This window comes from Coenobita brevimanus, chromosome 46, assembly GCF_032717465.1.
Source record: "Coenobita brevimanus isolate Jiangsu-jjx chromosome 46, ASM3271746v2, whole genome shotgun sequence".
Lineage (NCBI taxonomy): Eukaryota > Metazoa > Arthropoda > Malacostraca > Decapoda > Coenobitidae > Coenobita > Coenobita brevimanus.
In genome coordinates, this window is record NC_136999.1 from 421756 (window position 1) to 446486 (window position 24731).

Genomic DNA, 24731 nt, shown 5'->3' on the forward strand with positions numbered 1-24731 from the left:
ATCTTGACTCAGAACAGTATCCTAGCATTGTACTGTATTCATTTTAAGTAGGCATGAAATTGATGTTTCTCCATCTTGAATGCTGAGCAATAACAAGAGATCAGCACTAGATTATGATGCTAGTCAGGAAGAAATGCTGTGGAATTAATGTAGTGCCTCACTGATGTTTTTTTCCTCTGTAAACTACATGGAAGAGACTGTACAGGACAAAAATCTCTTCCTACTTAAAATGAATGAACAACCAGTATATACAGTACTGTGGATGACACTGTAGCCAGCCAGCTTATCCTTAGAGCCTCATTCTCAGCCACCACCCAAGACTCATAGAAAGTTAGTTTTGTATTTACAAATAAGTACTGTACACTAAGAGCATACTGTGTGACTCAGATACCTATATTATCAACAGGAAGAAAATTATCTTAGTCAACTTCAGGCAGTGGTGGTGTGAATTCATGAGCAAGTTGGCTGGAATGGAGTACCGGTATAATCACAAAACACGCTATGAAAAGGATGTAAAGCCATAGCATTATCTTGCCACTGAGCTGTGCAAAATATGCTACAGTAAGATGAACATATGAGTCATATTAAGATGAAAGAACTATAGTAACTTGTGGGTATGAAAATATAGTTTTACAACTGTTCTTATAAACACCTGTGTTTAATTCTTTAGGTTTGATCCTTGACTCAAGTGCATTTGTTACCTAACAAAGGTATCTAATTTCTTTCAGCTGTATTGATGACCAAGTGTAGTTATACTGGAGGATAAATTTTACTAGCCTAGGAGATTAACACCTACAGTACATCATAACTAATGCTCATTAAATTTCATGCACTTGTGAATTAGTATTTCAGTTGTGAGAGTGGCTCCGTTCTGGCAGGTGAAAACAGACAGCCTTTTTCTTATTCAATTCAGGGACTTTTGCTTTTTGACCATGGATAAAATACATTATATACTGTACAAAATTTTATCCTTGGCATTAATACTTGGTTGTAGCCCGTGCCAGCAGAAGGGTTAAGTGAATGGGCATAGATTACATGGAGATAGATTGAGTGGAAGTGTATCATTGTGATAATAAAACTTATAAAAGAACAAATGGGAAGTGAGCTACACTGATATGACAAATTAAGCAACAACACATCCAGGTGAACAGATCAAAATGAGCCCAAAGACAGGTTAGAGTAAGATGGTTGGGTATTCTTTTATCTCGTCCTCTCTGAATTCTGCATTCTGGCTTTGTCTCACTTCTCCTCCCCCTCCTCTCTCTTCTATTCATCCTCTCTATTATTTCCCATTGTCTCCTGCTCTTCTTGCACCTGCTGCTGTTCTCTCTTACACCTTCCTTCACTCCTACCCACCACCACCATCCAGTCCCTCACTTCCTCTTCCTCACCTTGTATTCCACCCACCAACACTTTCACTGTTCTCTATTTTCCCTTGTCTCATCTCATTTTTCTACACCTGCATCCCTTTGTTCACCCCTCTAGTTCTTATATTGCCCATCACCCTTCCTTTTTCTTCCCTTACTTTCCCCGTATTCTTACCCCATCACCTTAGCCACTTATCCCTTCCTCTCCCATCATCTCCTCTTGTCCTTTCATTTCCTACCCTAATCCTTGCACTCTTTTACTTTTTTCACCTTTTTCCTGCCTTATCTTTTCCTTCCATTTCCCCCCTGGTGGGGTGAGAACAAGGAGGGAGACAGAAACAGTGAGGTGAGCTTGGGATTTATTCTAAAAGGTCCAGGCATGGGCGTATCCTATCGCTAGCACAGCCCGAGTCAGGCTGCCTGCCGAGCCCCAGGCACGGGCTGGGGGCAACTGGGAATTCCGCTTGGTGGGAAAAGTTCCCACACAAACAAACTCCAACACCCTCTCATTCATTCCTCACTTCCTACCCTCATTCTTTCCCTTTCCTCCTGGAAATCAAGTTCTCTTTTACCTCCCACTACTTCCTTCCACTCTCACTTTCTCAATCACTTCTCTCCCTACCCCACCCCAACTAAAACTCTGCTTATTGAACTTTACCCTCCACTCCACCTCAGTTCTTCCTTCCCCTTTTCACACACTCTGTTCAGTCAACTCCACATCCATCCTACATCGCCTATCCCCCCCCTCCCTCACCATTCTATACCCATTTCTTCTTCCTTTATGAGGTGGTAGCACTGATATACTGGTTGGTTCTGCTGCCCAGTTATACAAATGTCCCTCAGTTCCCTCCCTACCCTGTGAAATGAGGATGGAGGACAAATTCTGTGTGCCATCCACTGGATTCATGGTCAAATGTGCCTGGAGTTAATACTACTACTACTACTAAGGTACTACAACTATTCCTGCTGCTGCTGCTGGTACTATTTTTACAGACTACTACTACTACTACCACAACTGCTACCCTACAGTATTGCTGCTACTACTACTACTACCCTCACTCCTACTCATTCTACATCTTTCCTCCCTCCCCACTCATTTCACTCCCTTGTTCCCCCACTCCCCACTCACATATTCAATAGCTTAGTTATTCACTCGCTTTCCACAACCTCACTCATTCACACCCCATCCATTCACTCAATACTTTGGATTCACTCCTCACTCACACTACTCATCCGCCTCACTTTCCTCACTCGCTCATTTCTCAGTCACTCCAGATACTTGCTCCCCACCCACTCATTTCTAACTCAGTCATCCACTAACGCACTCACTCCTGTCATTCATTTCCTCACGCATAAACGCGTATTTCTCTGCTGAGTTACCCCCCACCCTCCTCTCCCTCAATCACTTACTCCCCAGTCACGTACGCACGCATTCATTCACTCACTCCCCACTGGACTGCTATTAATCACACCCGTGTGAGCAAGGCATCCCGAACCACAATCATTCCTAGATCCGAAAAGGAAAAGCGCCTTAAAACATAGCTGCCCTCTTCCAGTGCACTGATAAATGCCTGTGTTTTCCAACATTTTCCAAATTTTTATGCTACTTTACAAGACAACCTAAAGATTAGGAACACTTTTTGTTGTATAAGCACTTCGTATACCTTTTCAACGATAAATATTCAATCATCATCTATCACTCAACAGTGGGAGAAAAAAAAAAAAAGGGGGAGGGAGGGAAGGAGCCGAAATAAGTGTTTCCGAAATATCGATCTTGCCTGTAAACACTCAAGTAAGCATTATTGCCAACGTAGTGAAACGTTTGCTATATATATATAGTTTTATATTCATGTAGCGGATTTGGATTATTGTGAAAGTATACAGGGTATAATTTTACTGGGTCTAATGGAAATTCGAGCAGATTTTCATGTGTCGTCCATAATGTAATATGGAGAAATGCCATCAATATACAAGATTCTACCAGTCTCAAGTCTCAACGGTGAAGGAATGAAGAAAAAAGTGAAATAACGTAGATCATTATGGAGCTGCATTTGGGATTAATCTTTTCTGACTTCTAGATCTGGCAATTTGTATATTATCTTGCACATTCTTAAGCTGCAGTAATTACTTAGCAGGTAAGTGGTGAGTCTATGGCGTAAATATAATATTAGTCAAAGTAAATGTATGGTAAATTTATCTCAGTCGTCAAATTTAAGGTCTGATGAATTTAGCGAGAACCTAGGAACTCATGTAGTGGATTTCGAGTAATCACTGTCGATACTGCAGTAGTGTAGTCATACTGGCGAGGGAAATAGCGCAGTATTTATTTTAAATAATTTACAGACAAGGCCACAAAACTTGTTAATGTGAAGTTGTTGTCCTTTACTACAGTTTTACAACCAAAAGGTAATATGAAGTTGTAGTCGATATTATTACAGCCCAAAACGAGATTTTGATCCGTTTTTTCGGGATTTTAGACTTTTAAGACACTGGCATTTTCGTCGCAAATTATTTTTACTCTTGAAGGTTATGTTAGGGTAGGTCTGATTCTGAAAGTACCAGTACTGATAACAGCTTTTCAGAGTTGTGGAAAATACATAATTTTGAAGTTATTAATTATAAAATCTGATCAATTTTAAACATAAACCAAGTCTAACAGGACCTGACATATTTAAGCAAAGCATCCCTTGGTCCTAACCTTTGTATCATGTAATTTGTTTTAGCAAATATTGATTTTCATTCCCGAAATTATTTTTATTTTCTAAATAGATCTTCAGCCCAAGTCGAAGAGGTGTTCTTCATGACTTTGGGGAACAAATGCTTCATTTAGTATTTAGTGAATAAGGAGGTAGGGAGGGAGACTTTACAGCTTCTAGCTTCCTCCTCTGTCACATACCAGTATACGTAACAGTTAGGTTAAGTTAGGTAAGGTTAAGTTCTGTGCCACATCAACTATGAAAGAACTCAAGCTTTCATAGGAGTTAAACCTGTTGAGAGATCATGTTGACCTTACAGTAATCTTTGCTCTCTTTGCTTTAATCTTTTAATCAGTTGTGAGACAAACTGACCTGTCATGCTATCTTTCTCTAGTTGCACACCTTTATCCAGGAAACTATGATCACAAATTGATTGCCTCCATGTCACCCTGCCTTCCACTGCCAAGCTGCCCTCTTTCTAACTCTCACCCTTGTCATTCCTGTACCTCTCAGTGCCATCCCTCCATCTTATCTTTGATCTCCCCCTCTCCCTTGCCCTTTTCCCTGCTAAGAGACTCAAAAGTGAGTTAATTTGGTTCCAGACTTTCTAGTTATTGAAGAGAATGACACTTTTGTGTACAATAATACTTCATGCATAAGAAGATAAACTGCATTAACAAATATACATAATATAAGGTAATATAAAGTGTATATGTGTGGAAGATCATGCCTGTGAGGTTTAGTCAGGATTCCAGGGGTTTGAATACCATAGTGAGTGAATGAGGTTGTGGTCCATTTTGTGGGCATGCTGTTGATTAGTTCTCCCTCTGTCATGTTTTTTTCTCTCTCTGGACTGAACCTCACGTCATCCTTGGCAGAGAAAAAGAGGCAGGATGGTGGTGATGGTGATGACAATGTCGATGATGATGTTGATGATATGCAGATGAATTGTAGAGACTCTGTTTTTCCCTCCAGAATAATTCAAATTCTTTTTCTTCTTTTTAGATCATAGATGTAACTGATACTTTTGCTGGTGGTCTGGTAGTAGCTAGAGCTCATAGGTTGGAATGGGCATAGTTTTTCTTGCTACGGCCTGAGTCCCATGGTGGCTAGATTAAAATGGCACTAGGGCATAGGTTGGTCTTCTGCCCTTAAATGTTCTGGACTATGGTAGCCTGACCATGGGCATATTTGCTTCATGGGATTGAGGGAGACTGAGGATGAGATGGAGGGATGGGGTGAAAAGGTACGGTACATCCCCAGAGTACGCAAGTTCCGGGTACGCGATCCCCCTTGTACACGAGGACCTTTTTTTTTTTTTTTTTTTTTTTTTTTTTTTTTTTTTTTAGTACGGGAATTGAACTCCTTGTAAGCAAGACAGGCAGCGAAGAGTGGCCCAAATCCGGGGTTACCCCGAGTACGTGACGTTGCCCCCCCAAGAAGTGATAACAGGTAAAGGTTTATTTATCTGTCTATCTATTGCCAGATGACATAATCCCGTAAGGGGTGGCCATTTGACTTTGAGTTATTGGTTTTACAGGGAAGGGCACTAACCCTCCACCAACCCACTTGTTGACATGTAGGGAGCATGTATGGGTTGGTTATATGGTTACCACTGAGTGTTGTAAATGGTTTCTTGGCTTACAGGAAACCATTTGGCTTGACACTCAATGAAAAGCCACCTGTAAAGGAAAGAAGAGCAATAAAAAGTGACAGGAAAGATGGGAGATATAGGAACAGAGGAGGGCAGGCACAGAAAAAGAATGATAAAGGCTAAGGAAGAAGTAGGCAGCACAACATCAAGTGAGTAGATGATGGTCACCACCACCTACCACCAATGATTTACCTAGTAAAGCCATAATCTTGTAGGGTTAATTTATCTTAGGTAACATGTCTTAGATAGTTTCCCTGTATAGTACAATACTTAGGTCTGAAAGGCGTCTCAAGGGTTGCCCGTGAAGGGGGGTGCTGCCCATATATAAGTTTTCCCATAAGTTTATTTATTCACAGTATACGACGTCCTCTGCTGCCCATATAGGCACGTAGTATGGGGATGTACCGTATATGGGATGTGAGCTTGAGGGAGGGTGGCATGATAGAGGAGGACAAGTTGGCATAGAAGCAATTTGTCTGTGACCACTGATTCTAGGATTAAGGCATCTGACTATAAAGTAGACTGAAAGATAGATAATTACTATTTTTTACCATTTACAGGTTGTAGTAAGGGATGGATCCACGTGTGAGTGTGAACTTTGTATGCCAGCGCTGCCTTAACCCTATACAGCTGGACCCGGGATTCTCACACCTTAATGAACACACTCTTGCTGAACTGGCATGTATGTAGTTTTGTTCTTTGTTCTGTTGGAGAGAGCGAGAGAGAGAGAGAGAGAGACTTAATAAACACTGGCTGAACTGCCATGTACTGTACATATGATACTTTTTTTTGTTTTGTTTTGTTTTTGCTTGTGAGGGATGTCTTCACACAGTCACTAATATAGCTTAACGGGTGGCCTCACTGGCCAGTTGTGTTAATGTTCCTTAACTCATTTCCCTTTCCCCCAAAAGGAGAATGATGAACTGCTGAAGTAGGACAACTTTGGGCTGCAGTTCATCCTTCTCCTTTTAGAGGATAGGGAGTTAGTTTTAGCCTGCAGTCCTTTAATAAGCTGAGTAGAATCACCTGGTATAAGCAAGAGCAAATTAAGGGGAATGGATGGTTGTTACTTTTGAAGGTACATTTTTCTTATATTTGTCTGATTTTTTTTTTATATGTTTTGTAACTTTATGTGAGCAATAACATCCCAAAGTTTGAGTAAATTTGGTCGTTTGTTTTGACAAAAAAATATATATATATGTATACTGTAATACGTATAAAAAAAAAGAGACGTGAGAGATGAGAAACCTGGGGAAGTGTATTAATCTGATCTCAATGATATTTGGTAGTTTTACTAAAAAAAAACTCCTTAATAAATTGCCCTAAAAGTTTTTTAATATTCTTCACCATTGCTGAACAAAAGAGATCCAAAAAGGCCTATGTATTTATCCCAAATTTTACCCTCTTTTTGCCATGTTCAAAAAATCATTACAGTCATGTTTGTCAGTCTGAAAAAAAATGTATGCACAAAATGTTCCCCTTTCATTCTTCTTTTCATAGGTATTTTGGTTTTTGTCTTATATTCAAAACTAATGGAGTTACATCACTCCAAAGGACAATAAGTTTAGTTCTGAGATATCACTCGTTTTTTGTTGACTTGCAGTGTCTATACAGTTAGAAACAACTTAGGTACTTTTTTTTATTTAATGAGTTAGGCTTAGGGATGGTTATGAAAAGGCAGAGGGTGTTGGAGAAGACAAAGTTGGAGATAATGATGTAGAAGGTTGGGGGTTTTCAGGTGAGGTGGCAGTGGTGGGACAGGTGAGAGGGGAGGTGGCGATGGTGGAGAAAGAACTGCACTTCTAACACATTTTTCTCCCCTCAAAATGGCGTCAAATTCTTCTCTGTAATTTCTGACGTTGCAGTAGCTTAGATGGTTGCCCCATCTTCAAAAAGTGTACAAAAACGATGATAAATGGCCAAGATTAGCGCAGACTGAGAACAGGTTGAGACCAAGGCTGGCACGTCTCACCTCTCCCAGTTTCATATCATCACTGGTGTTTCCTGCCTCACAGCCACCCTGCACACACTCACACTCCCATTGCCAGATGTATGACAATTTGTGCAGGAAAAAAAAAGGGAGGGAAAAATCAGAAAAGAATGGTCATATTATATACTGCATAGAAAATGGACATTTCTGTAGGAGAGTGACCTCAAAATTGGAATTACAAAATAATTTTTTTGAAGGGGAAAGAATTGTCGTACGGCTGTCAAATTTTTACAGAGAACGAGTGATACTTGGAGCTATTTTATGGAGTAACTCGCAAAATGCTTGTCAGTTGAAAATTGGTCCCTGCTGGCATCCTTTCCCCTTAAGTACCATACATGACCAAGTGTTTATTTCAGTGCCAGTGTATACTGTACATCAGGATTTTATTCAGGTCAGAAGAGACTTTGACATGAAGGAGTTTGAAAATGCATTAGTAAAGCCTGCAGGTGGAAGAGGTCTTTTCTTAGGTGAATAAAATTGCATGGTAGCAATAAAAGCAAACATAAAATATATGACCCATGGTGTTTCATCAACAGTGCCAATATATGAGGGTGTAGATGTGGACTTCAGTGGAGCTGATGTGGACAAGTTGGTGGGACCACTGCAGCTGTCTGACTCCAACCAGCATCCACATGGGTTTACCCTGGTGGGGGAGGCAGGTGACACTGAGAAGACACAGCCACTCAAGGTAATAGTCATCATTATCATCATCATCATCATCATCATCAAGGGCAATGTAATTTCCAAACTTTCTATCTGTCTATTGTCTGACGCCTTAATCCCGTAAGGGGTGGCCACAAACAAATTGCCTCCATGTCGCCTTGTCCCCTGCCATTTCACTGGCCTGCTCCCATCTCACACCCCCCTTTCATATATACCTCTCCACTCCATCCCTCCATCTGATCCTTGGCCTCCCCCTCCCTCAGCTTCACTCACATACACTCTCGTCATCAGTCTTTTACTCTCCATCCTTTCCACATGGCCAAACCACCTCTGTGTGTTTCTCCTAACATTCCTATCACATCCACTTCCTTACCACAGTGCTCCTCCACTGTGTTATTTGTCAGTCTGTCTCTCCATGTGGCTCCACATGCTCCTCTTAAACATCTCCTTTCCACTGCTGTCACTCTTGACTTGTGTCCCTCCAGCAACATCCAAGCTTCACTTCCATATGTTAGAATTGGTATCACAATACTGTCATGCAGTAACTTTTTCACTTCCATGCTCACTTCTCTGTTTCTTATCACTGCTTTCAAGAAATCAGCAACCTTTCTTCCTTGCTGTACCCTTTCAAGCACTTCACCTTCTAATCTTCCATCCTCACTCTTTACACTACCCAGTTACGTAAATGCACTCACATTTTCCATTTCCTCCTCATTCAACCTCACTGTACACTCACGGACTTCATTTCTCTTGAAGACCATAACTGTACTCTTCCCTACATTCACCTTTAGATTCCATTTCTTACACACTTGTCTCCTTCTCTGTCCCCCCACCCTCTCACCCACTCCCACCCCTTCTTGTTTCCCTCCCCATCCCCACTTGGCAGGCTGTCAGTTGCCTGGCTGGTTGTCACTGTCAGGCTGTTGCCCTGAAGCGGTGTCGAACACCACATGTCCCATCACCCTATCCTCTTGCATGTGATGTTTGACGTGCCATTTTTTTAGCAGTAGTATTGTTTTTGAGGATAATAACATTACCTTTGGTGTTTCTGTGTCAGTCTTTGTTGGTTGAGTTAGGTAAATGAGAGTTTGGGTTTGGGTCTGGAACACATCTCCGGCTTTTCTTCAGTATCTCACGGGGAAAATTGCTTCGATATCCGACATACTTGCAGACCGAATACTCCCACTGGTACACAACACTGTCGGATGTCAGGGCATGGGTACACTGCTTACACTGCCACTCCTCTTGTAAGTTGTATGCTGAGTTAACTCATTCATCTCCACTGTCGGCCAAGATGGCCTCTGATGGCTTTGGTGTCATGTCTGATATAGAGAGTCCTGAAGTGCTGGAGATTGGGGTCCTGGAGGCTGTAGTGCTGGATGCTGAGGGTATGTGGAGGCTGACTGAGGACGTTGGTGCTACAAGCACAGTGGAGGTCTCTGACTCTGTGCAGAGCCTCTTGGCAGCAGGAGAGGGCACAGGCTTGAAAAATACGCACACAGTCATCTGAACGCAGCAAAAGACGTAGCAAAACTGAGGCTGATCACATGTGATACAGTGTATCCACAGACTCTGGTCCCTCCCAGGCCTGCTGGAAGTAGCCGTAAATAACCCAGTTCATCACCTATTCTCACCAGTAGTTCTCCAGCATAGCTCAAGTGGGTTGAAAATAACATCACAAACCTTGGCAACTGTGTTCTGCATCACTCCATGCATGGGGCATGGTTTGTAAGGGCTGCGTGATGTGCCCCATTCAACAGACAATGTATACTATAGCCAAAAAACTGTTTGGTGGGCTCAGAGGTGTTCAGAAGGGCTGTGTGATGTGCCCAGTCTATTGAATATTGTTCGTTATAGTTGACAGATTGTTTGGTGGGCTTTGTGGTACAGGCAAACCCCGAACTATGATACCTTTAGATGAGATACCCTAGATTGATGGGGGTAGAAATACCACCCTACTCCACCTACCGTAGGCATACCCCTAGTTTTGTGATGGGTTTTTATTTTTTTTTTACTAATTTTGATGATATTTTAGACTTAAATTTTGTGTTTAGGTTGATTTATAAACTGTTTTTAAACTTAGGTGGAGTAACCACTGTCATTAGGGGTACGGATTCTTACCCATCAGACAAGGTACAAAACAGTGTGGACAACGTGGAGACTCAGCAAAGAATATTTTGTGTTTGACCATTGACCTGTCATCTGACCTATCGTGAAATACATAATAATTTTCAATAAATATTATTAATTATGAAAACATAAGAGAGGAATATTTCATGCATTGATGAAAACGGTGACATCGGTAAATTATGTGTATACTTTCATGTTGTTCAAAGAAAAACGCTTTGAAAATACAAAGGAATTTCTAAATAAATGTTGGAAAATAAGAGAGAGGAAAATATAGGAGCTCAGCAACCAGAATAGTAGCTAAAGATGAGCCGTTGAAAAGGCTATTCCGATCACATCATCGATCAATAAATCATGTGTTTACATTTGGGTTGTTCAAGGGATAACGCTTTGAAAATACAAAGGAATTTCTAAATAGATGTTGGAAAATAAGAGAGCAGAAAATAAAAGGGCTCAGCAACCAGAACAGTAACTAAAACGACATAAAGATGGACCGTTGAAAAGGCTATCCCGATCACATCATAAATTGCATTCCCTGCGAAGAGAATTCCCAGTCAAAATATCAGTGATTCTCCATCACAACATTTCACACCTTGGACAATTTTGCCTCATTCATAGATTATTATGCATAACAGATGTTTCTTTAAGTGTCCCGGGACTTTCTGATGGTGGGATTGTATACAGTGCTACTGTTTATTCACTTCTGAGTTTGAATATGAGTCGGAAATTGCATTCTCCAGTGACCTTGACTGGGTACAGGTGAGATTAGTGTTAGGCTTAGATTAGCTTCTTTTACAGCTGTTAGCCTATTTAGATAGGCTTTAAACTTTTTTTGGATTCTTTTGGGTGGGTTTAGGACTTGGTTTGGGGGGGGGGGAACCCAAGGCTCAAAACGCATCCCTATACTTTGCATGTTAAATCTACCCCGAGATATGATACTCTGCCTAACAGTGGGTTTTTACTTAACCAGTTGCATCGTTAAACCAGGGTATGCCTGAATTCGTTAAAGCAGATATCTGCTATATCAGGGTTCATTATAGCAAAAGTTTATTGTAGTACTGTACAGATGTTTCTTTTCCCTCATTCTTATACCTCTCCACCTCATCCTTAGTCACTCCCTCCACCTCACTTATATAAACTTTCTTAGTCAGTCTTTCATTCTACAATCTCCTACAGTCTTTGATCTCCCCCTCCTCTTCTGTAATTCCTCATTATTGTACTCATAAGCACTCCTTGTCAATCTCTCATTCTCTGTTGTTCATACATTTATTCTCCTCAGGTAGCCACAGGCCTGTACGACCTGGTTAGTTCCAACAGTGACCTGGATCATCCGTTGTGTGAGGAATGCACTGATGCTCTCCTTGACTTAATGGATGCCACCCTCTCCCGCACCCAGAGGCAAGCTCAGTTGTCCCATCAGCTACTGGCTTCTCTGGCAGACATGCCTGACACCAGTAGTGATGTTTCCACCTTGGAGATTGAACTGGCAAATGTGAGTTCTCTTACCCACTTCTATAATCTATTCATTTTAACTATAGATAAATTGTCCATCTGTCCTTCTTGAATGTTGTGCTATAGCAAAAAATCAGCACTTAGATGTGGAGCTACTCATGGAAAGGATATTGTCATATTGCCATAACTCCATCTTGAATGTTGAGTTGTGCCAAGATTTTAACACTAGAATATGATGCAAGCCATGAGTAACCATAATGGAAAGGATGTAGGGATGTACTGTTAGGGTATCTTATTCAACCATTGACTTACAGGAAATTGGTTGAAAAAGGGCAAAAATCTCTGCCAAGTTAAAATAAATAAGCCCTAGGTCTAGTGATTGATTATGTGTGTGTGGATGAGAGAATGAGAAGGTTTGTACTGGATGTGAGAGCATACAGAGGTTGGGGGAGTGGAGTTTCTGACCACTACTAGTGGTGGTGAAAGTCAAGGGTAAATAGAAGGAGAGAATGGCAGGAGGAAGTAGTCCATACAAGGAGGGTGGAATAGCAGGTGGAAGTAGTCCATACAAGGAGGATGGAACGGCAGGTGGAAGTAGTCCATACAAGGAGGGTGGAATGGCAGGAGGAAGTAGTCCATACAAGGAGGGTGGAACGGCAGGTGGAAGTAGTCCATACAAGGAGGGTGGAAAGGTCGCAGGAGGATGAAAAATAGGCAAAATATTAGAGAGAAGTGGAGGAGCGATTAGGTAAATATGATTTGGATCAGATGGGGGAAGTAGAAGGTGTGTGCAAGATATTTACAGAAGAAATCTGTGTAGCATGTGAAATGGAGTATGGGGTGAAGAGAAGTTGAAAGGGGGTGCAAGGAACAGCATGGTAGAATGAAGAGGTGAGACAAGCGAAGAAAGCATATAGTTAGTGGAAGGGAAGCAGAGACATGGAGGAAGTTGAGAGGTGGAATAGAGAGTTACATGTAGAGAGGAAGAGAGATGTGAAAAGCCTAGTAAGAGAGGGTATGAAGAAAGTGGATGAGGAATTTGGAAGGAATTTAAATGTAAAGTGGAGGGAATGTAAGAATATGTTCTGGAAGGAGGTAGACGGAACATTCTCCCAAGCTAGACCTAGATAGATCATATAGCCCTGCTAAGGTTGCAGGAGAGCACTACCTCTCCCAGCAAAGGAAGCTACCCTGGCGCAACGAGAACTCTCGACTATGTGACATGTCAGATGCTAATCACAGAGCCATCCCGCTCCCCCACTGGAAGGAGGTAAAGAGAGTTTGACAGGGTGATTAAGAAAGTAATAGGGGAGTGAAAGATAAAAATGGTAGGTTGATAGTGGAGAAGGGAGGAAAAGTGAACAGATGGAGAGAACACTTGAACCCCTTCGTGGTTGGCCGCGTCATATGACATTTTACCATTGCGTGGCCACCGGCATCATTCGAGCATGGCTTATAAAAAGCAGTGAAAAGTTTTGGAAAGTGAATGAAAGTTTTGAACGTTTTGAGACTGACCTACACCACACTCCCATACACCCCATCAAGCAGTTCAGAGCCTGCTGCTGTGATGAGTGGATTTTTTATTTTTTCGCTTGTGGCCATGCCTAAACAAGCACAACTGCATCCATATCTCGACCAGACAGAAAATATCATCTCTGTCCTTCCATGTGAAACACACACAACCACTCTGTTTACAGTTATGAATAAATACAAGCATAAACAGAAAAGACATGATAATAAGAGAAAAATACATTTTTGTTTGGGTATCTTTACCTATTTTCTCAGGTTTGTTGTGCTGGTTTGAATCACTCGATGCAGTGCGGCTTGTAGAAAACTGTGAAAACTTCAGGGACGTGAACAAACATCTGGGACATGAGACTGCCCTTCACTTCACCCTCTCAGAGTCTCACACCTCATTCGTCAGTTCACCACCTGCTGCCATGACGAGTGGATGTACTTTTTTTTTCACTTGTGGCCATGCCTAAACACACATAGTTACACCCATTATCTCGACTCAGAAGGAAAAATCATCTTTCTCCTCCCTTGTGAAACACATAACCACCCTGTTTACGATTATCAGTAAACAGAAGCATAAACAAAAGACAGGTAAATAAGAGAAACATATTTTATCTTTTCCTATTTGCTTAGGTTTGTAATATTGTTCTGAATAATTTTACATAATCTTTGCCTTTTACAAGCATAACAGGAAAGTTTTCCCTGTTCACATGATGTGTTCGCGGGTGGAAAGGCCTCCTTGCCCTCCCTGCTAATCATCTTGTGCGAGGTGTGAATGGCAGGTCGTCTCGCATGTCAACCCTCACTGTCCAGCCTGTACACCCAAGGGAAGACGTTTATCTCTTTTAGGTCTCAAAACAGAAACACTCGCCTTCATTTTCCAACAAACTCCACCACCCACACTTGAAAAATAAGTCGATACTACCATAAACACAATAAACACTGAAAAATGCAAAATAAATTCATATTGTATATATTTTTTTAAATTCAAATCTCGAATACTACGTACTGAAAAACTTGAAAATACACATATCTAGATATTTCACACCTTTTCAGCACCGTTGACAGTGTTTTTGGTAACAAAAAAAAAAGGTGCGATTTACATCACTACAGTACCTATGTGTGACCAGTATCAGCTGCCTAAATTTACACAACTTCTGCATTCAATTGCACACCACAGGATGGGTCTAGGAAGCTGAAATTTGCACTGCTTCTGTGAGGCTCTCCTACAAACACAGTACTGTACATACACTTTGTAGGGATCTGGCATCCCCTTGTGGTAGACAGTGCCCCACCAGGGTCAGAGGAAGGTTCTTGGTATGGCGAGGTGTAGGGAAATATGAGGAAGTTTGGCTCCCAGGTAGATGTCCCAGTTGTTCTATGTGGGGTCACAGTATCACCACATGTAGGCTCCTCTTTAGCACCAACATCAGCTGCTTCATAGCCAACCACAACATCAGGATTTCTTAGCCTTTCATCCCAAGAAGGTCTATTGGGATTTCTTAACTCAGCCATTCAGCCCAAGAAGGTCTATTGGGATTTCTTAGCCCAGCCATTCAGCCCAAGGAAGTCTCTCTCTCTCTCTCTCTCTCTCTCTCTCTCTCTCTCTCTTTCTTTCTTTTAATCCATGATTTATTAATTTGATTTTCTGTTCCTCAGCTTCAACTGGAGGAGCAGCGTCTGATCAAAGAGCTGGCAGAAGTAGAAGAAGAGCAGGCACGTGCAGAAGCTGTGCTTGAGAAACACAAGGAGGAGAGAGCCCGACTACAGAACCAAGAGGAGAGATTTTGGCGGGAATACTGCACACACAGAGCACAGCTGTCAGTTATGGATGATGAAAATAGGAGGTGAGTTTATATATATATATATATATATATATATATATATATATATGGAGCTTCTGTGGTACAGTGGCAGAGTGTGCGTTTCATACACGGGTGAACCAGGGTTCGCTTCCCGCCAGGGTAATAAACTTTGTGAGTGTTCACCCGGCCACGTACTGCATTGGAGGACACAAGGGGTGCTGTGGTTGAACCAGTGTCGCTTACTATAAAGTATGCTTGCACCCAGTCGGTTTGCGTGGGACAATTACACTTGGTTCACAGACTACACACACATCCAAAGCCACTCCAACACTACAGTTACACTTACAAGCACTTCTCACCCTACATACAAGCTCTACCAGAGAGCCTAAGCCACTTGGTAGAGATACATTGGCTGTATTGTCCCCACTTCAGTCGGGATAGGCCGGTCCTGCAGTGGATACTCAAATGGCTGATGATGATGATGATATATATATACTGTATGTATATATTTATATATATACTTACAGTATATGGAGTGTGTGGTAAAATGCTGAAGCTTGGGGTAGAGATAGTAGTAGTATGGGTGTGGAAGATGGATATACTGTATATACATATATATATATGTATATATATATACACTCAATCCTCGTAAATCTCGGCAATTTGGGTCTGGACCACTGCCGTGATTTACAAATTCCGTGGTTTATAAATAATAACATGTGAAAAATGAATCTGTGTCTGGACTTTGGCCAACCACCCCCCACAGCACCCTACCTACACCTATCTAGGCACCATCAAACACAAACATACAAATTTAGGAATATTCAGTGCATGTATTTAACAGAAATAAGCAATGTTAAGGGATCTCACCTTAATCCTATGACGATATTGCTTAAGTGAATGAAGTGGGGTGGTGTTGGGAAGAACTTAGAAACTTAGAACCTCTCAGCATGAGGTGGGGGCGCTCCCTTCTCAACACGACAAATGAGCTCCAAACGTTGACTGTACGACATCCTTTTCTGCCTTTCTTTCCTTCATTCTTTCCTCTTTTTTCTGCCTGCGGGTGACTTTACACTCCCTCTTGTGTCTTTCTTTTCTTCATTCTTTCCTCTTCCCTCTGCCTGTGGGTGATTCTACATTGAGTGACAAGCCAAATGGTTTCCTGTACACCAGGAAACCATTTACTATGCTGGGTGGTAACCATATAACCAAATTTTGGCTCCTGGTGGTTTAGTGGTTAATAGAGGGGCTCCAGTCGAATTGAACCAGTGAAGGTTTATATCCAAGGGATGGTTGGGGTTCATTGCTCACTTAATGCCACACAGGGATGAGTGAGGTTGGTCACTCTCATCTTAAATGCCAGGACCAACTTTCCTAGCCCCGGGCTCCTATGCTTCTCATGGGGCGACGTAGGATTAGATGATGGATGGATATATATATATATATGTACACACACACACACACACACACACACACACACACACACACACACACACACACACACACAGTAAATCCTCGTGTTTCGCGGCGGATGTTCTGCCAAAACCGTGCGAAATGTCAAATTGTGAAGTTAAGAATAAAAAATAGAGGAGCATTCTGGTGGGACATGTACCTACAGTATCAGAAAGTACTATAACACCAAACAGGCCCTACCCAAAATTAAATGTCATTCTGTATATACATCTGTGGCTAGAAATAAATTGCCTCCACGCTGCCATGTCCTCCACCATCTGGATTCTGTCTCCCCAGTTCATGCCCCCCTTTCTCATATGCCTCTCCACCCCATTCCTCCAGCTCATCCTTAGTCGTCATGGTCTCACCTTTCCCTTTCCACCTCACTCAGATACATTCCTAGTCAGGCTTTCATTTTGTACATTACAGCAAGACATCATTCATTTATACATTCAAGATTTTTTTTCTTGATTTCCAGACTCAGTCTAGCTTCATTCTTAGGTATGAAAAAGATTGTGCTTGTAATAATTACATACCCGTGCATTTTCTTTCATAGCCTAAAGAGCCAGCTGAACTACACTCAGAACCGGCTTGAACGACTAAAGAAGACGAACATTTTCAACACCACCTTCCACATCTGGCACTCTGGTCACTTTGGAACCATCAACAACCTGCGTCTGGGAAGGTTGCCGACGGCCCCGGTCTCCTGGCAGGAAATAAATGCAGCCTGGGGGCAAACGGTCCTCCTCCTGGCATCCCTTGCTCGCAAGATTGGGCTCAAGTTTTCAAAATACAGGCTGGTCCCCTATGGCAACCATTCTTATATTGAGGTTTGTTGAGGCTGGGTGGGAGTTATATTAGGTTAGGTTTAGAGCAGGGTAGATTAGACTGGATTTGGTGCAGGAGCATCAGTGACAGTGGTGATTTGCTTAAGGCCACCACCAGTGTTGTATTCAAGACCAGGCACCTCGAGACCAAGACCAGACCCTCCGAGACCAAGGCCAAGACCAGGACCAGATCCTCCGAGACCAAGACCAAGACTAGACCCTCTGAGACCAAGACCAAGACATGGCATATAAAAACATTTTTTGCAAATCTGACTATTATCTGAATACTTTTGGTCTGTACTGCATAAATTATATTGTCCTGTCCTGTTTGTAAGGAATTGGTTTTAACTTTTTTCTCATACATGTACCTTTGAATATAATGAACCTAATAAAAATGCCAAAAGTATATTTGTGCACCTGGCAACCCTGCTGCCAGATGTGCTCGATGTAGCAAACAATGGTAGAATGGGAGTAACATATAAGGGAGCATGGGCGTAGCCAGAGGTGGGGCCACAGCAGTGGTGATTCTACGGGAGGGCCATGGCCCCCCAGAGATTTGGCTGGCCCCTGGCTTGGCCCCCCCCCCCCCTCCTCTTTCCCTATGGCTCAAGCCGTATCTCTAAAACTTCACCTGAGCGGCATCAGGCACAAATTACAACCTGGCCAAGGAACAACCAGCAGAACACACCAATGGCCCCCGACTTCCCACAAGGTTGCTAAGTTCTAATTCTAAGAAATGCAATTGCGATGAAGAGCTACCTGAATTATGCAAAATTGTGTTATTGACAAAGCACTTGTGCATACTGTTACTGTTGATCATGAATTTATGTGTCTGCTGAATGAATGAAAAGTAGCTGCAGCTTGCAGATGTTGCACTGCTGATCATTTTTCAAGGGCGTCTCGGCCCCTCAAGTGAGTGCAGTACTGTAGTATCCCAGTCACCCAGTTGCAGATTATGTATCGATGCCATACTCAACACCTTTTAAATGAATTTAAGTTGATTATCGCACATGAGCTGAATGAGGTTGAGGAGTTTCTGGGAAGACAATTACTAAGAAGAATGAAAGAGAGAAGAGGGCAATGGGGATAATTCCTGGGGCCAAAACTCAAGAGTATGGAGGGACCAGGGCCCACACCAGGACTGTGACAATTTTGCTTTTTCTGGCCTTTGTCAAATGTTTTCCAGGCACCCCAGGACGCAGTCATAGCTCTCCACGGCCTTGCAGACCAATGTTACGGCTTTTTAAAGATTTTTAATTGTTTAAACTTTTGAAAGTAAGGTTTTGAAGTTATAATGTATGGTGTTGCATACTTTGTCAGTGCCTTCGTACTCATGGATAGCTGTATTTCCTCATGCGAAAGCTGGTTTTCGGAAGACTTATTTTTGCATTTCTCTCCGAGCTTTACCCATGCCCAAACGCTCCATACACAACATATTCATCTTTCGTTTCTCATGAACAGTGAAGGGGGACTACCTATTTTGTCAGGATAATTGCACAAAAGACTGAAAGGGTTTTGGAATACAGAGGTGGGAAGCAAAAAATTTTCATAAATATAAAATATACATTTTACTTCTATAAGTGTTCCAAATACTTCTTAGTCATACCCATTAGTGTATTTGTTTAAGAGAACAGTTTTCACTAATTTTCCCTCTTGAAGGGGGCCCTCATTCGATTCTGCTCACAACCTTTCTTGCTACTACAGATGATTTATCGGCCCCCAGGTGGCCCCCCCATGTTAGTGGGGCTAGAAACGCCACATGGCCATGGCCCTCCGCTCATAGGTGAATAAGTTGTACAAAATACGAGGATGGCCGTGAAATACTAGAAGATATTCTGATTTCTTCTGAAAAGGTCACAGTAGTCACTGCAGGCCTCTGTGATAGCCATTTTGAAGCTCTGAAGGGTCATAACTCGAAAGGTTGGAAGCCACTGATGTCTGACTTGACCCCCATCATTCCCAAATCCTGGCTACGCCCCTGTAAGGGAGGAAATATATTTACAAAATTTAATATATATGAACAACTGAACATCTAGGTGAAATATTTCTGCTTTCATTGCTTCATTGGCATGAAGAAACAAACATAGGAAAATAGAAATTTTTGTGGTTACTTTTTCCAAGCAAACTAGCTAAACCTGTGATGTACATGTACGAAGGGGGGGAATTGCATACACCATACACGTATATGAAGTTCACAGAGGCGAATAGAGCTGCAGACATGCGTGCGTGCAAACGCAGATTATCACTACGAGAATGGCCACGTCATGCATGCTCTCTCGACTCGCATGCACTCTATCGGCACTGGCAAGACTCAGTTCATGCATCATCACCTTAGGGCTAGCCAGGCAGTATCTATAGACAATACAATGCTGTATGGTGCACCATGAATCGTATCAGCCATGATTTTTTTCCGTTTATGATCATAAATTCTGACTTTCCCCATGCCACGGTGCACTTTATAATGTTGGTCTTGACCTGGTCTCGAGCCAAAACTCCTAGACCAGAAGCTTCAAGACCAAGATCAAGACTAAGAACATGTCAAGCGAGACCAAGACCAAGACCACATCAAACTGGTCTCGAGACCTAAAACACTGACCACCACCTTCTGGATGAAGGTATCTGGCTATTGATAGATATATACAGTAGATAACCTGTTTGTACTTCAGTTTTGTGTAAAAATGTAATTTTTCCATATTGAATGCTGAGTTGCAACCATATGTTAACACTAGAACATGATTATAGACTTGAAGAAGTGCTGTGGAAGGGATGTAGAACCATAGTACAGTATTGTCTTTTGTCAGCCTCTGAGCTGTATGAAATAACTGGAAAGGAATGAAAATCTGGGCCAAGTTTAGGTAAAAGAACTATAGTACGATATAACAGAAGTGCTTTCTCTGTACTTCAGGTGCTGGGTGAAAATCGAGAGCTTCCCCTTTATGGGTCGGGTGGATTTCGTTTTCTATGGGACACCAAGTTCGATGGAGGGATGTCGGCATTTCTAGAGTGTGTGGCTGAGTTTCAACAATATGTGGAGGTGCAGGGAACTCATGCTGGCCGCTTCTGTCTCCCCTATCGCATCAACAAACATTTCATTGAGGATCGCAACTCAAATAATTCACTTTCAATCAGGTTGGTGTTGTCATTGTGTGTGTATTTATTTTTTTATTATTATCTGTGTGTGTGTGTGTGTGTGTGTGTGTGTGTGTGTGTATTGACAGGGTGACATGGAGGTGCTTTGTTTGTGGCCATTCCTTACAGGCTTAAGGTTTCTGGCTGGTAGATGGATAGATAGTGGTGCATGGTGGTCCAGTGATTAGAACACCCCAGTTAGAGTGATTGCCATGCATTGGTTCAGTCCCCAAGAGTTGTTTGGAGGATAGTAGGAGAGGTATTTGGAAGAAGGTAGGCAAGTGGGCGGGTCACTACCCATGAACGTGCTAGATTACAGTAGCCTAGCTCTTGGCCAATGCACCTAAAATGAGCTAATGTGGGACTGGCTGTTACATTATTAGTATATTATATTCATTACTAGCAGGGGTCCCAGCATTGCCTAGGCCAAAAAGGCAAACACTCTAATTCTATTTGTTCTAGTTCAATCTTTCTTTTTGCTCCAGAATGACCATATACCACTTATGCCTTTGACAAGGGATTATAAGAGGTCCAGGAACTTTCTATTTCAGCTTTTGCAGACTAAGGTACAGTATTTGTGTGCACTTGTTTACTATTACCAGTGACCTCAAAAGACCTCAGAGGCCAACCTCACATAACCTGTGTCCGAACTGGAGGTCACGTGAGTCTTCAGCCCAAAAATTGGGCTGCGGGTCCATTCGTTCGAGAGTGTATTATCGGTGACCTCAAATGACCTCAGAGGTCAACCTCTTTTAGCCTGTGTCCGAACAGGAGGTCATTGAGTCTCCATGCCAAAAATTGGGCTCTTGGGTCCAGTCGTTCGAGCATGCAGCACCGATGACTTCAAATGACCTCCGACCAGTGACCTCAAATGACTTCCGAGGTCAACCTCAAATAGCCTGTGTCTAAACTGGAGGGCATGTGAGTCTCCAAGTCAGAAATTGGGCTGTAGGGGTACCCAGCATTTCACAGGCCAAAAAGGTGAACACTCTACCGGTGACCTCAAATGACCCAGATCTGAAAATTTACCCCCCAAAAAACCATCCTTGGGTCACCCTGATTCAGAATATATATGGATCTGGGGGTCTCTGGCCCTTGGTGTGGGTGTGATTGAAGGACAACCAAACAAACAACGTTGCTCTTTTATGTGTATAGTTTATTATTCATTATTATCACGGTAATCCCTCATTTATCCAGACGTGCAGTATCCGGACCTGTTCATTTTCTGGATTCTGAACCTTGGCTCTATTAAACCATTATCCAAATTTACTTGCCATTATCCTAAGGTAAAAGTCTCTGAGAACTTTGGCTGGCCAGCTGACACATTCAAACATTTGGTATTGTGGCCGCTGGTCTTGAACCGTGAGCGGGAAATAGACTGTATCCCACAACCAGAGCTAAAATGTCAGTCTGCCCCTGTACTGGATGGTCAAAGTCGCTCACTGGTCCTATCACTCGCAACGAACCTCAAGCACTCGAGTAATATGACTGTAACCCACAAGGAGTGTCAAACCATCCGTACGCACCAAATGTCCAAAGTCGCGCAGCCACTGGGGTAAGTCTTTCCCGACTGCCACTGCGCATCGAACACAGACCACAAGTCATGAACTCATGTTTGTTGACAGCTGCCGTCTGCCTCCCTCCTGAACTTCCAAAGTCGCCCAGTCACCAGGAGTTTTGTGTCCAAATGGCCACCACGCATCCAACAGATCACAAGCTACGGGAAAATGTACAGCAAAAGCGCCCGTCCACTTCATGACAGAAGGGTGAAAATCCTGCCCAATGCCTCGTTTCTCCCCCTCCCCTCCCATTCCTCCTTCATACCCTCCCGGCTGTCCCCTCACTCCATCAGTCCCTCCCCTCCTTTGCACTGATAGCACTGATTCACAGGTTTTTGAAGATTTTTGCGATTTATTCAGATATTATTGGTGGTATCGAAATTCTGAAGTGACCACGAGAAAGTTCATGAAGTTCTGCATCTAGACATGTGCATAACTCTTGGAAGATGCTGGCAAAATTTTGCACTAGGATGGTGGGAATTTATTTGAAGGCAAGTTTTACTCCTGAAAACTATTTATTCTCACTGCATGTCCTTTTACTCATCATTTTTTTGTGGTTTTATTAGCTTATAAACACCAGCGAAGATGATGGTATATCATTTGTACCAATTTAACCAATTTCCGATGGCATATTTGGCCTTGGAATTTTTTTGTGGCCCAGGAGCAATTATCACTTGTGTCATTTAACTGATTTTCCAACCGTCCAGAGTTTTTTTTTGGATGTTGTTTATGCATTGTTTCCTTGATGTTTAGCATTAATATGGCAAATCCCATATGTGTTTTGATGTCTAAAGATGGCTGATTGACGTGAAAACAGTGCCAAAATTAGGAGGGATACTGTACATAAAGCAGTGTATAGGTAGAGTGTTTTTTGGTTTTCATTTTTTTTTTTTCATAGTTTTCTTGGTGTTTAGCATTACTTTGGATATTTCTGTGTGTGTTTTGATGTCTAAATATGGCAGATTGACCTGAAAACAGTGCCAGAATTAGGAGGGGTATGGCAGATTGACCTGAAAACAGTGCCAGAATTAGGAGGGGTATGGCAGATTGACCTGAAAACAGTGCCAGAATTAGGAGGGGTACTGTACATACAGTAGTGTATGGGTGGGGTGTTTTTAGGTTTTCAGTTTTTTTTTTTTTTTTAATGGCTTTCCTGGTGTTTAGCATTACTTTGCATATTTCTGTGTTTGCTTTGATGTCTAAATATGCCTGAATGACTGGAAAACACTGGGAAAGTAAGCAGAGGTACCGTACAAATAGGTTAGGTATAGGTTGGAGGTTGGGTATCAGTAGGGTCTGGGCATAGTAGGGGGATATTGTTCATTATCTGGACATTGCCACTACCCTGACATGTCTTTGGCTCTAGTATGTCGGATAATTGAGGGGTTATAATATATATAAAAATAATTTGGTTTTACGCCAGGTATCCCCGAAGGGCTAAGGCGTTGCCCATGGTGGCTGATTTTATCTTCCCTAATGCACTAACCCGTTCATTGGAGAGGTCTTCATTCTGTTGTTCTTACTAATGTCAGATGCCATTATTTAGCTTCAGAGAGAGTTTTTAAGCTTAAGGACCTAGCTACTGGTATTGCCTTTATTAATCCTGTGAATGTGAGAGGTCTGTCATGAGTTGAATATAATTGTCCCTTATCATTCTACCATATCCCTGCCCCCATCCTAGGGCTCTTCCTCCTCCTTTCCCCCCACCACTTTACTCACATACTTTCTCTTAGTCAGTCTCGCACTCATTAATTATTTCAATCTGATAACTTTGTTTTCTTTCCAATTTCAGAAACTGACCTTCAGCTTAGGTATGGCTGTTTGAATTGGGTGGGTGGGATACATGTAGTCTTAATAAACCCCTCCAGTGTTGGAGGCCTTTCCTAAGTTGCATCAGAGTATCTGGTAGTAGCAAGAACAAACTAAAAAGGATGTCACCAAGACTCAAGATGTTAATGGTTAATAGTGTGCTCTATTCTTGTTGTTAGAGCTAGAATTCTCGACAGGTTGATTAATTAAAGCACTATTTAGAGGCAAGGGACTTTATTTTTTTGGAGAATTGTTTCATCCTCTTCAGGGTTTCCTCAAGTACTACCCTGAAGGGGTGAAATGTTACCTCAAAGAAAATAGACCCTTACCTCTAAATGGTGTTTTATTCTTGTCTTGCATAGGATGCAGTTCAACAGTGAGGAGCAGTGGACCAAAGCACTCAAGTTTCTGCTGACCAACCTTAAGTGGGGCCTCACCTGGGTCTCATCAGCTCTCTTTTCCAGCACACAAGGAGAGGCATAGGCTAGTATGCTTTGTGGATTTGGATAGTTTGTAACAGCTCTTGCCTGGTAGGTGGGGGTGCTCACCATCCACTCACTGAAAGTAGTGCTGCTCTGGGTGTCTGCCCTTTCCTCTCTTCCTTCCTTCCTCTTCTGTCTTTCTTTCCTTGATTCTTTCCTCTTCCTTCTGCCTGCAGGTGACTTTACATTCCCTCTCCTGTCTTT

General features: G+C 42.2%; 1 protein-coding gene across 1 annotated transcript; it reads left to right on the forward strand.

The window, feature by feature from the left end:
* Positions 1–3660: 3660 nt before the first annotated feature.
* Positions 3661–24731, forward strand: Atg6 (Beclin-1-like Atg6). Its single transcript, XM_080271394.1, has 8 exons — positions 3661–3773; positions 6278–6399; positions 8244–8395; positions 11777–11989; positions 15124–15311; positions 17278–17551; positions 20454–20677; positions 24408–24731. Exons 2-8 carry the CDS (start codon positions 6291–6293, stop codon positions 24526–24528), a joined length of 1281 nt encoding a protein of 426 aa, XP_080127520.1. The 5' UTR covers positions 3661–3773; positions 6278–6290; the 3' UTR covers positions 24529–24731.